Source organism: Trifolium pratense, linkage group LG7 (genome assembly GCF_020283565.1).
Source record: "Trifolium pratense cultivar HEN17-A07 linkage group LG7, ARS_RC_1.1, whole genome shotgun sequence".
Lineage (NCBI taxonomy): Eukaryota > Viridiplantae > Streptophyta > Magnoliopsida > Fabales > Fabaceae > Trifolium > Trifolium pratense.
In genome coordinates this window covers 5,872,025-5,886,244 of record NC_060065.1, presented here as the reverse complement: position 1 = coordinate 5,886,244, position 14,220 = coordinate 5,872,025, and the positions used below count along the sequence as shown (strand labels likewise).

General features: G+C 34.1%; 2 protein-coding genes across 2 annotated transcripts; both read left to right on the top strand.

Moving 5' to 3' along the window:
* Nucleotides 1-1,855: 1,855 nt before the first annotated feature.
* On the top strand, nt 1,856-5,722 carry LOC123898949. Its single transcript, XM_045949993.1, has 9 exons — nt 1,856-2,128; nt 2,204-2,415; nt 2,980-3,161; nt 3,252-3,536; nt 3,631-3,689; nt 3,775-3,811; nt 3,934-4,005; nt 4,208-4,532; nt 5,002-5,722. Exons 1-9 carry the CDS (start codon nt 2,038-2,040, stop codon nt 5,503-5,505), a joined length of 1,767 nt encoding a protein of 588 aa, XP_045805949.1. The 5' UTR covers nt 1,856-2,037; the 3' UTR covers nt 5,506-5,722.
* Nucleotides 5,723-11,331: 5,609 nt separating this feature from the next.
* On the top strand, nt 11,332-12,405 carry LOC123898975 (1-phosphatidylinositol 3-phosphate 5-kinase-like). Its single transcript, XM_045950028.1, has one exon. It carries the CDS (start codon nt 11,456-11,458, stop codon nt 12,116-12,118), a length of 663 nt encoding a protein of 220 aa, XP_045805984.1. The 5' UTR covers nt 11,332-11,455; the 3' UTR covers nt 12,119-12,405.
* Nucleotides 12,406-14,220: the final 1,815 nt, after the last annotated feature.

Sequence of the window (14,220 nt, the reverse complement as noted above, 5' to 3'; positions counted from 1 at the left end):
TTTATTCCTCTATAGCCAAATATGAAACACGTGGTAGCCCAAATAACCCTCCAACCAATACCCCATTCTAATGATTCATCAGATTCCATGTTCCTTTGAAACCAAACATGATAATTGTAAGTAAAGAATTCCAAGCGGTATTTAATGGGGACTAAATTCTTCCAAGTATTGTGTGCCAAAGGGCAATCTCGTATTGCATGAATGACAGTCTCCTCTTCACCAACACAATTATCACAATATGGTGTACCATATCCCCATCTATTACACACCTTGTTGGTGGGAATTCTACCATATCTCAACCTCCATATAAAACATCTTATTCTTTCTGGGACTTCTAGCCTCCATATACGTTTCCATATTGCATCCCTTTCCAGCTCATGATAACCACATACAAGTTTATATGCATTTGAAATGGTAAATCTTCCCATACAGTCTCTTGGCCAACCTCGCTCATCTGCACCATCAGCCTCTATTGGAGGAGGCAAAGTTGTTATCTTACTAATTATCTCAGGAGGTAACATAAGAGATAATGTATGTATTTTCCAATTACCTTCATCGTCCACCATATGTCCACCATATATGGAAAATTAGAGTTTAATTGATATTTAGTTTTGATGTAAAAATTGTTTACACTTGCATCAAATAATATCTCAATAAAATTGATAATTATAAAGAATTAATATATCAAAATAATATAAAAAATATTGAATAAAAAAAAGTTAGACTTTATTTGACTGAGCTTGATAAATGTTAGCCCAATAATAATCGGATCGGGTCAATCTAGCCAATTTATTTGACTGGCTCATCTGGCTGGACCAGCCCATTTAACAGCTCTAATTTTAAGTGTGATTGATTTAGTTCTCATTAATTCTAAAAGTTAGACGTTTTAGATTTAACTTCTATAACATTTAAAAATAATAATTCTAAATTTACATTTTTAACAAATACCCTTAAAACACTTGGTAGTATTTGCCTAATTATAATCGCTTGAAAAGTTAAAACAAACATAAAGACAAAATTTTTATTGTAAATAAATGTCTCTTTCACTATGACCAGTACTTAGTTGAACGATGATAATACATGCTAAGTATTTGTAATTTTGTAAGGTATACAATGATTTGTTATCTCTACTTTGGTCGTGTTAAACAGTGCATTCGGTGTACTTGTTAAGCATATCAAAAATAGAAATAAAACATAAAGTTAATGTCGATAAAAACAACTTTTTATACTTTCAATGCATTGAATGCACGAATTTCAAGACAATTTTTATTTATTTATGTGTTTAACTAATGTACCAAGTACACTATTTAACATTTTCCTAGTTTTAAAAATATAAATAACAAACATTTTTTTATATACATCAAAGTATTCAATAGCATTGATAATAAAAAATAGAGAGTATCTTAATTCGTAGTATATAATATTGACTAATGTTCAATGAGCATGACTTAAATGATAAAATACTGAAATAACATTCGATATGTTGTCTCCGTGAGCTTAGCTCAGGTGATAGGGATATCACATTACTAGCATATGTGCAGGAGTCGGAGTTCGAACCTGGACACTCCACTTATTCAACAATAAAATGAATTTTCTTAAAAACAAATGTATTTAAAACTATAATACTAATAGACTTCTTTAAGGATATCGCTAGTAAACTTCACCATTGAACTTTTTTTATATAAAATTTTCACATCAACTTTAGAATAAAAACAAAATGTGTCCCGTAAAGGAGAATTTACAGCTACATGATATGATTGTTTTAGCAATACATGATGAAAATGTTAATTTAATCTTAATAGTATGATTAAATTTTTCGCGGTATTTGGTAATGGTGGGGTAGATATATTGAGAGAAACGAGGTTAGTGTCATACACCAGTCTCGGAGACCTCATATTTTCCAACAGTTAAACCCTTTTGTGTTCACACTCTCTCACTGTTTGCCACTTGCCAGTGGCTACAATACAACTCAGTCTGAGTTTAGAAGACAACTCCACAACACAAACACCTCTTTCTCCACTACACACTCACTGCATAATGTTTACTAGTTACAGGCTATTACTTCTCACATTTTTCTTCTTATTTTTTCATTTTTCCACTTCTTCTTTCTTGTCACAACTCACTTCAGGTACTCTTTCACTAACACCTCTCTTTTTGCTAAAATGTACTAAAGCATAAAACTTTCTGATTTTTTGTTTTTTAGGGAAAGAAAATGAGGGAAATGGTGTAGCATTTTCAAGGTGGGATGAAATTGCTGCTGAACCATATGAGAACTCACCACCATCACTACTACCATTTGAGAACTCACCATCATCACTTCCCTTAGCTGCAGAGAGAACAACAAGAAAAGATCCTTTTCATGGCTTCAATAAGTACACAAATGGTTGGAATATCACTGACCACCATTATTGGACTGTAATCTCATTCAACCCTTACTTCTTTCTTCTGTTTTTGTTTTAAGTTTTCTTGTATAAAAACCACTTCTTTTTTCTTTCTTTTTTTTTTTATTAATTATCCTAGTTAATTAAGGTTTCAATTTTGAGCATAGTTTCTAAGAGGGCATTAGTTTATTTTACAAAATAGGAAATAGATAGTTAATTATGTTCCATAGATGGTTAATTTTAGTTTAGGGTTAATAGCACTTTTGCCTCTGTCATTTGGGCGAGTTTTGGTTTTTTCCCATGAAAATTTTATTTTTGCAATTCCACCCTTGTAATTTGAAGATTCCTTATTTTTAGTCTCTCGTAGTAATTGGTGGCATTTTAAAGGGGGGAATCAAAATTTGCCCAAATGGCAGGGGCAAAACTGCTATTAACCATGCAAATTTATTAACCACGATTTTGAATCTGATTAACCACAAATTTCACTTTTCAGCTATTCTAATCTATAGTTTAAATGAGCCTTTTAGTTAGCCCTGCAGGTATTGAATTTTCATACAAAAATAATTCCACTCACTATTTTCCTTTTCAATGAATTCAGTCAGTGTCATATACTGCAGTTCCTGTACTCAGCATTGCAACAATATGGTTCTTAGGTTTTGGCTTGTGTTTACTGCTCCTCATTGTCGGACACTTCTGTCGTAAATCTGAGCCTTATGGTTATTCTACAACATGCTATTCAGTTTCCCTTATTCTCCTCATATTGTTCACATTTACAACACTGTATGTACAAATCTCTCTCTTTGTTTTACTGGTTTCAGTTTTTTAGTTGGATCTACATTACAAAATTATATGTCTTTTACTATGTTACAGGATCGGATGTGGGGTTCTGTATATTGGACAAGGTAGTTTTCATCGCAGCACAACTACGACATTGCAATATGTAGTGTATCAAGCTGATTCTGCTGTGGATAAACTAAGGAATGTTTCTGATTACCTAGCTCAAGCTAAGCTGGTTGGAATCGATCGAGTTTTTCTTCCTGCCAATGTTCAAACTGATATTGACACAGCAGAAGCAGATATCAATACTTCTGCTGCCACAATTTCTGAGAAGACAAAGGAGAATTCAGCTAACATACAAGATCTCCTGGATTCTGTGTAATGATTTAATGATTGACAATGGCTTTCAGCTTCATATATTTTTTTCTTATCAATTTTTATCTATAAAATGAATACCGTGAGCCTCATACAGGAGGATGGCGCTAATCATAATAGCTGCAGTTATGCTAGTCTTGACGTTTCTTGGATTTCGTAAGTTTTTATGTCGCAATTTAGATGCATAATTTCTTATTGTTATTGAGGTATTAATTTTTTGTTCTGATTTGTTACTATACAGTGTTCTCAATTTTCGGAATGCAGGTCCTTGTGTATGTGTAAGTGTAATATATTGTTACCATATACACTTATATAATACTTGGGCGATTCTTTGCTAGCGAATATGATTCCTCTTATCATTACATTCTCTCATCAAATGCTTTGACATAAATAATTGCAGCTTGGTAGTCGCGGGATGGTTTCTTGTTACTGGCACCCTTATATTATGTGGCTTATTCGTTATTCTCCACAAGTAAGTTTCCTAAAAAAAATGGTTTTGCCATATAGTTTTATAGATATGTTGCTGATGATATAGTAATATACAACAATGTTGTAGCTAAGAACTAAATTATTCAACAATGTCTTATATCTTTAAATTTTATGTCACTTCAGAGATCTACTTGAGAAATTATGTCAATTTGTAATGTTTATTAATTGCATGCTGTTATTGATAGTGTGACAGCAGATACATGTGTAGCCATGAATGAATGGAACCAATATCCTACTGCAAATACAGCCCTGGATGATATTCTGCCTTGTGTGGACAATACCACTGCACAAGAAACATTGTTAAGAAGCAAAGAAGTGACTTCTGAACTAGTCAACTTGGTGAACCAAGTTATTACCAATGTCTCTAACATAAATTTCGCACCCAATTTCACGCCGCTGTACTACAATCAATCTGGTCCCCTGATGCCACTCCTCTGCGATCCGTTCCGCCCTGACATGACAGATAGACAGTGCGACTCTGGTGAAGTTAACCTAAGCAATGCAACACAGGTACATAAATTGAATCTTCATAGAACATGAAAACACTATAATGCACTTGGTTTGTGTTAGTTTTCGGGTCTAGCTAGAATCAAGGTTTCTGGAAGTCACATTGTAAGAGTCAAAATGAGTTGTGTTCTGCTCACTGATGAGTTGGGTTGCAAAAATCACGATTCACCAAGACCTCGGGTCATCATGAGCCGGACCACTCAACCTGCAGGTTGAGGTGGGCTACCCTTGTCTTTATAGTTGATTTTCAACCTCAAATTTATTTTTCAACCAACTTTTTATATGTACCCCAAACATAATTCACTTCACATTCAACTCACTTTTAGCCGGAATCAATTCATTAAGCATGGAATTTTGTCGCAGCAGAACTAAAAAAAACTAATGCATAATGTCATCCATCATATGACAATTTGAGAGTTACTATTATCAAGTTAAGTTTGTCATAATATTAATTAGCTTCTGTGTGATGCAGGTATATGGGAACTTTGTGTGCCAAGTTTCACCATCAGAGATATGCACGACTCAGGGGCGTTTAACCCCAACCTTCTATAACCAAATATCCGCTGGAATAAATGTTGGTAATGCCTTATATAACTATGCGCCGTCCCTTGTTGAGCTACAAGACTGCACCTTTGTTCGAGAAACATTCACTGATATATACAATGATCATTGTCCTGGTCTACGGCGTTATAGTAGATGGATTTACGCTGGACTATTAATGGTCTCTTTTGCTGTGATGTTCTCTTTGATCTTCTGGGTTGTGTATGGAAGAGAACGGAAACATCGTCTATATTCAAAAGAATCAAAAGACTTGGTAACTCCTACACGAACACCAGCACGAGCACCAACACGGCCACCAGCACGAGTACCAGCACCAAGACTAGCACCAGCACCAGCACCAGCACCAAGACTAGCACCAGCACCAGCACCAACACTAGTACCAACAGAACATGCACTTGCACTAAATCCATATTGAGCAACATCATTGATAAATGATGTTTTAACAAAGTTTAGATTTTTTATTTTCATTGTTGGTGTACAATGTTGTAGCTTCTTTGTAATGACACTACTAGTAGTATCTGGTAAGAGTTGATGTGATGAAAGATATGTTATATGGCCTTGAAAAGGGGAACGAGGACAAAGTATAAGACACAAGATAAAACAGAATGAATTAAGTAGCTTCTGCTTTGTTATTTGGTGGACCTCATAAGATAGGCATTGGATTTTGGACAATGTTTATTTTGAGCTAGCCCACGAGTACCAATATTGAATGCAAAGGTTAACTAACATGTTCCTAAGAATTGGTGAAAGGCATGCTCGAGGAATAGTTGAGTACCCCACTTGCCGTTTGAGGAGCCTGCGAGAAAATAATGAGAGGGAAAAAAAAAAGGATGTTTTATTGCTTTCAAGAGGATTTTTATTTTTATATATCTCTTTTTTAAATAGTTCAATGGATTTTCAAGCAAGCTTTGAATCATCTTGAGATTTGAGTTTGGACCTGTTTCGGTCTTACAAAATTGGAGTCGTAAGATGGTATTAGAGTCTTTTTAGAATTCGTTGAACCATCTATTAGGTAACTGCTGTCGGATCGCCTATGATTTATATCCCACCAACTGCTGTAAATATATAGTGTTTGTCGTTAGGCGTGTTAAGAATCTCACATTGGATGAAAGATGACCTAAAGATATTCATAGTGGATGAATGATGGCTTAAATATATATTTACAAATGGGGGTAATCATTGTTAGAAATAATATAAAATCATTGATGTAATTCTATCCTAACAGCTTAAGTTTTTGGGATAATTGGTTATTTGACAATCATCGCCTTACAATCCAATTTTATAAAGTTGAGTTAGATTTAATTCAAATTCTAATAAAAAAGAATTTACTTGGTGACATGCTAACAAGCCCCTTGTTATGAACCAACCACTTGCTGCTTTGATGAAGTTTTGTAGCAAACACGACCCCTTCCATGCAATCAATCAAAGTTAGTAAAAGATGGTAAATTAATACATGAGATGCTCTATGTTTAGCTAGATAGATAGTAGAAAACGAACAAACTAACTAGTAACTACTACTAATAAGTTACTCTCTCTAACTAACTTTGATATTTCTTTCTTTTGGTACTACTAACTTTGCTATTTCTATTAAGTGTTTGTAACATAAATGACCAATTGTTTTTAGAAAAAAAAGTTGATTGACAAATCTGCCATTTTTTAAGACAAAGTTATCCTTCCTAAATTTTGGCATATAGTGTTAGAACTTAGAAGTTAGAACACAAAATGTGTACCTTAATGTTAAGGAAGTGTTGAATTGTAAACTGTGTCCCGTATAAAATGTTGTGTTGCGGTTAAGTTAAGTTACTTCAAACAAATAAAGAATTAGTGAAAGTTAGATTACCCAATAAATAGTGGAAAAAGAAAAGCATGAAAGATCTTCCAAGATATTAAAACTACTTAGTTACGTTACGATTGCTTTCTATTTTTACTAATTCTTTCTATATTAAATCCTAATTGAATACACCCCCCTTATTTTTTAGATTTTTTGGGTCAAACGTGAATATTCTTTACATTTGTTTTGGGAAGGATATAAAAAGGTCATATGCTATAATGCTATAGTATATACTATATGTGACCAAAAAATATATCCAGGAAACAAAATTAGAACTTTAGGTCTTTAATTTTTCAATTATTTAGGCCTTTGAATTAAGAATTTAATTTTTATGCACCGTCGGTGTAAAGTTATTTTGCACATGCATCCAATAATATTCCGACACATCATGTATGGTAATTAAAAACACATGATGTGTCACATTCATTAAATGATGTGGCAACATGTTATTGGATGCATGTGTAAAAAAAATTTACACCGACGGTGCACAACAATTAAACTCTTGAATTAAGGTCTCCAAATTAATTTTGGTATAATAGAAACGATTCCAAAAAATTGTAAGTAAAAATCAGTGACAAAGTGGTAAGTCACAAGTACAATAGAGAGTTCATTCAGTATTAAAATACTTATCTCAATTTTTTTTTGAATTCTCTATAACATTAACAATTCATATGATTGTTAAATTGTTAAGTCTCTTTAGCAAAATTTATAGTAATTGAGATCATTTTATTTAATGAAACTGTTAGCTGACCCAATTACCGTTCTGTCTAGAGTTTGGGGCACAGCCCAATAAGGGGAGGCCTTTCCGGCCACGTCAACACATGACGTGGCCTCCAGGACATAACGACTTCACAGCACGATAAGCACGTGCTCAGTTATCCAACCGCCTTTTCGGTCAGGGAGCTTATCCATCATCCACATATAGTGGAACGGCTCCAACCAAGATATGGGCAAGTAACTGCCTCCCCTACGATACGGGGTTCATCTTGGCAGTCGAGTCTATTGGGCCGGTTCGTTTCAGCCCATTAGGGCGACCTTTGGCCCAATGCTGGGAGGCAACTATATAAGCTCTCCTATACAGAAGAGTCAGATATTCAATTCTTTACGCTCTCTCTTCTCTCTAGTATCTCTCTCATTCTCTTGCTGACTTAGCATCGAAGTGCCTGCATGTACAACCACCCTTCGATGGACGAATTGCTGCTCAACGGACTGGTCATCACTTATTCTGATCAACGATTATGTAACTAAAACAAATCATACCATGACAACCCAGCTGATCATGAGTGCCCTATATCATTGTTGATGCACACCCAACCAACCAACATCATGAGACTACTATTAGTATTTGAAATTAACCAAATTTTGCGGACCTAACTCCAACAAAATTCCTTTGATGCCGCGTCACGGTCTCCTATTTTTCTCTCTAGAACAAGCTACAGTACAGTAGAATAAGTCCTTAGTTCCAACCTAATGTAATGTCAACATTAGCTCAAACCAATAAAAAGTCCAGCTTCAATTATTGACTTGCAAGTTACATGTGACGTACCAACTTGAATTAGTTTAACTAAACCGCCACTGACTTTTTCATTTTCATGAGGGCTTAGAAGGTCAACCCTTCCCTCATATATATTTAAATTTTAATAGTCCACACTTAGCAATTTAACAAGAGTTACAAGACTACGTTTTTGCCTAAATATAAAGGGAATGAAATTACCAAGTTTTTAAGCATTACCCAAGAATGTAAAATTGAATTTAAAATAACCTAATCTATTATTGTAGATGTATGATCGAGATTAACTAACATGTCAGCACGATAATTAAATTCTTGATAAGTACGAGTCATAGACATTATATGGTCAAGAGATTGGAGTAGATAAATAACCTCTTGAAGGAGGAGAGGTTGAAGCGTAACATTTATAGAAGATCTCGACTAACAACTAAATCTAATTCAATTGTTAAAAAAAAAAAAAAACTAAATCTAATTCAAAACCAACAATTTTTTTAGAGAATAAAAAAATGTCATTTGAGTCTCGACACCCAAAATAGCACCCTAAACCATATAGTATCACCTAGTTAAACACCTTTAATAAAGAGACTATTTGAGTCTCGAATGATTTAGTTATTGATATTGAAGTTGTTCCTAGTTTATTTCGAATTCAACATCACTCAAATTCTTAGATGAGTAATCAGTCAATTTAGTCCCTAAACTATCACTCTTTCACCAATTTAGTCCCTAAACTATTAAAACCAACTAAAAGGTCCCTAAACTATTTTTCATCCATCAATTAGGTCCCTAAACTATTTTCCATCCATCAATTTAGTCCTCCGTTATCTTTTCCGTTAACTGTTCTTTAAAACCCTAAAATCCAAAAGCTACTTTTACGCTTATATATCTCTTTTGATGGATAATGGATTTGTTGACTTATGTAATGAATTTGATGGATTATGGTTTAGTTGATTTATGTAATGAAGATTATGGTTTATGGTTTGAGAGAATGTAGCAAATAGGGAGTGGGTGATTGGTTAGGCTGTACTGAGGAACATTTTCTTTTTTTATCAGGCTACTGGCCTTACCTTGCTTTCCTAATTGTTATCGTTTAAGGAGCTTGCTTCATTTCGTTTGCCTTATTTTTTTCTGTTTCGTGAAATTTCTTCTATAAGAATGTAACAGAGAATCGATCCTCTGGTTGTATTTTCCTCTTTTGGCTTATAGCTTGGGGCTAAAGAGGATTTGTCCTTGACTGGGCGCATTGCTTTTTTCATTTATCTATTGATCTAGCTCCTTTCAGTAATACAATTTCTTCTTCTAGATAAGAACTAGTAGTAGAATCATGAGACATAAATATTTCAAATGTTTGTGTCTGCTCTTATGTGTTACAGTTGCTTTTTCAGTGTTGTTTAGCAGTAATGAATTATGTTAAAAATGAATTTGATTTAACAGTATGGTTTAGAGACTATTTGTTTTAGCAGTAATTTGATTTAGCAGTAATGATTTAGCAGTGTTGTTACTATTTTGTTGTTTTTTAAGATAGTTTAGGGACTAAATTGAAGTATTTTTTATAGTTTAGGGACTACTAACAGTCACTTAACGGAAAAGTTAACCGAGGGATTAAATTGAAGGATGTGAATATAGTTTAGGGACCTTTTAGTTGGTTTTAATAGTTTAGGGACTAAATTGAAGGATGTGAATATAGTTTAGGGACCTTTTAGTTGGTTTTAATAGTTTAGGGACTAAGTTGGTGAGAGAGTGATAGTTTAGGGACTAAATTGACTAATTACTCTTCTTAGATTGTTGGATATATAAATATGTTTAGTACTTGGGTGAGGGGTTATTGGATGTATAAAATTTAAAGTATTTCTTAAAATGTAACTATCAAATAAAAACGTGTTCAATATAAAAATAAAAACAAAGTTTGGCTAAGCTCATTCTTAAATAATTAAGTTAAGTATTTGAAATATTATCAAATATATTTAGTCGATAGAGTTAGATATTAAGTTTTAGAAGAAAAAATAAAATATATTTCATAAATTGACCTTTTGAGAATGTAAAACATAAAACATTTTTGAATATATTTGACCTAATTTTTATCATTAAAAACTTTATAAAAAGTATTTTGGCTTTAGTCACTATTTGACGACGAGTAAGAGGTTATTCAAATTCGGTTGTAGAAGAATCACACCATTTCACATTATAGTCAATCTTAACCATTAATTTTATGATTTAAATTTCAAATTATTCTCCTCTGGTCCTTAATATAAGAGAAAATTTGTTTATTAGATTTTCAATGATCTAAAAAACAAATTTTCTATTATATTAAGGACCATAGGGAGGATAAACATTATACATGGCAAAACAATCTTAACCGTGGATTAAAATTCAGACAATTCACATCTATTACACCCTCTTATTGTAACAATGGCAATTGGCAATTGGCAATGTTGGCCTCAGTTATTTGAGCTGTAGGGACACACACGGCGGTTAGTTACGACAAAAGTCTGTGAATTAAGAAAACCAAAACAACACCCACCAGGCACTCTTCCTAGTTCTTACCAACACGGAAGGAAATACCTCTGTGGTGTTTTCCTATTAGACCGTTCCCAAATATTCTGATACGTGTCACCCTTTTACTCTTTCCCATAAATAAAATAAAACCTCTGTCTTTTCATCGTTTTTACAAGTCCACATCTCACAGGCCGTTAGATCCGAATCCTAACCATACAATACAATAACCCCACAACTCAACTTTTCCCAATTTTTTAATAAATAGTAAACTAACTAGTACACCTCACTTAACCATGGTTAAGTTAACTCAAACCCACGTAACCTTCATTATACCGATAACACCCTTGTTTTTCCAATTAATCACTTTTCGCCCTTTTCATTCTTCATCTATTTAACCAGCCTCCGAGACTCGCTAGGTTTGCCAAACCAATTCCCCAAAAAGGGGTCCTTAACAGGACTCAACCAAACAAACAAACCCTAATCTCTCTCTTTCTCTTCTATCTCTCTCTCATTCACAAACAAAAAAAAACCATGGCTTCTTCTCGAGAAAAAAATTCATGTGGCCCTGTTCTTCGTTCACTTTCACCTTCAGGTAGATTTTGTTCCTATACAACATCAAGAACCCCTTTCTCTACACCCTCATCAGCTTTCGCTTCTTCAACCAACTCTTCCTTTTCATCATCCTCTACTTTCTACATCGATACCCATGATCATCATCACCATCATAATTATCATCATAACCGTTCAGCTTCACCTACACGTGTCAATCTATACAATACAAATTCTCTATCCTCTGGAGTCCGGTTCTCGATCGATTCCCGGTCTATCTCACCGAACCGGTCAATTTCAAATCATGTTATTACAACAAAAAAGAACCGTCCAATTCCGGCTCAGAAAAAGACGTGTATGTGTTCACCAACGAATCATCCCGGTTCGTTTCGATGCAGTCTTCACAAAAACAACGGAAACAACAACAGCAGTGGCGGTGATTCGTATCATCCTTCAACTCGTCTCAATATGCGTAGATCTGCGATGAAGAATTCGCTTGTGAGAATCGGTGGTGTTGAAGGTGAATGGGTGAAAAGAGCTTTAACCGCGTTGATTCGACCTTCTTCGCATCAACAGAGGAGAAGATCGGCGTTCGAGCCAAGACCTAGTCGTCTCTCCCTCATGTCCAAGGCTGAGGATCTTTGATTTTATCTGTTTTTCAATTTTACAGGTTACGCTTTTGCGGTGGTTGATTTTCACCCACTGCGTTGATCTGCCGCCAGATTGATGGATTCCGGCGAGCAGTTTGTTAAAGCGTGTCTTCTCCGGCGAGTTTTGGGAGCAGATTGATGAATCAGACATCGGAAAGAACTACAATACAATCGTCGAAGAATTTCTGAATAGATCTAATGAGATTGATGAATTTGGAATCATCATTGCATTTTGTACATAAACATTTGCTATGGAAGCAGAGAATTTTGGACCGTTTTTTATTTTATTTTCCAGTCGCTAAAAATCGTTTCAAGAAAATTAAAAACTTAATTAATTTATTTCAGGCGTAATTAATTTAATTAAAATTGGAATTGAAAACCCTAAAAATTGGTATTGTGAGTTCTATTGATAATTGCGTGATCCGTTTCGGTTCTCTGTGCAGAGTGTTGTCACTGATTACGTTATTTCCGTCAATTGCCTCCGTTCCGTTTGGGTTGTTTCGTTGTTTTGGACCGTTCCGTTGACCCGTTTGCCGTGACGTTCGTAACGTACGTTCGTTCAATGGCGTTGCGTTTGGTGCAGGTATTTTTTCCAATTTTCATTATTATTATTATTTGTGTATTTTAATTTATTATTATTTTTTTTATTCAAGTGTACTGTATTTTTATTTAAATAATTTGTTTATTTGTTTAATTGCAGGTTGGTTGTTGAGCTACTATGATGTGAAGGACAGACTCCATCTCTGTTTTAAATGAATTCTTGATTTGGAAAATGATCTTAAGCTTTTAATAAATTTGAAAGCTGGAAGAATTAATTGACATCTGTTGACAACCTGTGCAAGGAAGGAGCGAGCACCTTTGTTTTGGACTGAAATAATAGTAGTATCATAGAGGACATAAAGAAAAATAAACAATCAATAATTAAGAGGAATTAAAATTTACAGTAAAATATACTAAAAGTTGATTGAAAAAATATCTAAAAAAAATACTAAATAGTAGCCTGCAATCATGGTCCACATGGAAGAAGGAAAAATTCAAAATTTGGAAACTTTAATTAGATTTCAAAGTTGGGTGAAAGGAGATGTTGAAAAATAAAGGAAACTTGTTAAATGAGACATGCCACCAGCAAGCTAGCTGGCCATGTGCTGTTTCATACGGTACTTTCATTGCTTTGCTGCTTACACGATACTATTACTAATGCTCTATAGTGTGGTGGATCTGGAATCCATGTATTTAGATTTAAATTTTGGTGATTCAACTTTAAATATGAATGACTGAGATTCACCTAAAATCAAATGGTGATTGCAGGGGATCCATGAACAACCGGCAATTGGAATTTTAATCGCTACTTTAAGGATTTTTAATTTCAATAATTAGAGATATTATAATTATACTATAAATTGGCATCCATTTTATTAAAAATAAAAATAGAAATATAGGAGTATCAAGTTTTTTTTTGGTACATTAAAAATATTGGAGGGTATTGGCAATTGCAAATCCCAAACCTAATTGGAATAGAGGGCAAAAAGTGGTCCAAGCTGAGTTACATACCTGACTGACTCAATCCATTATCCATAACTGTCTATACCATACATGTGGCGTTATCATATGTGCAGCATGAGCATAGTACTCCCTCATTCATTCATTATCTTATCTTTATGATCTAGCTAGCGGCTGGCATGTCAGAATTGATTCCTTACTTTCTACCAGATTTATGGACCACAAAGTAACCGTTCTCAATCCGGTACTTCTTCACACTTCATAGGGTAAATTAATAGTGAAGTAGGTTAGGGTTTTCACTTTTAAGTTCTGATTTTTTATAATCTTTTAGATAGAAAATTTAGTTTTAAATTAGATCATCCCATCTTATATTGGACGTTTAAGATGTGGCTAAATGCATTGTAATTAATAATGACCGACCGCATACAATCCTGATCCCTTTATATAGTACTTCATAGGTCCCGTCTAAACCATTATGTGCATGTATGATTTTGTGGCAGAAATAATTGAGTTTGATAGTATTGATTTTGAAAGAATTGAATTTTCATCGGCTAAAGTATCCACAATTTTTGTTGGCCCTAGCTTCACATTAGTGAG

What these genes read in the sequence shown, in the direction of transcription:
- LOC123898949 (XM_045949993.1), top strand. Translation starts at nt 2,038, where the DNA reads ATGTTTACTAGTTACAGGCTATTACTTCTCACATTTTTCTTCTTATTT. An exon ending in CTGACCACCATTATTGGACT is followed by an intron (nt 2,416 to 2,979) that starts GTAATCTCATTC and finishes CAATGAATTCAG; the next exon opens with TCAGTGTCATATACTGCAGT. An exon ending in TTGTTCACATTTACAACACT is followed by an intron (nt 3,162 to 3,251) that starts GTATGTACAAAT and finishes ACTATGTTACAG; the next exon opens with GATCGGATGTGGGGTTCTGT.
- LOC123898975 (XM_045950028.1), top strand. Translation starts at nt 11,456, where the DNA reads ATGGCTTCTTCTCGAGAAAAAAATTCATGTGGCCCTGTTCTTCGTTCA.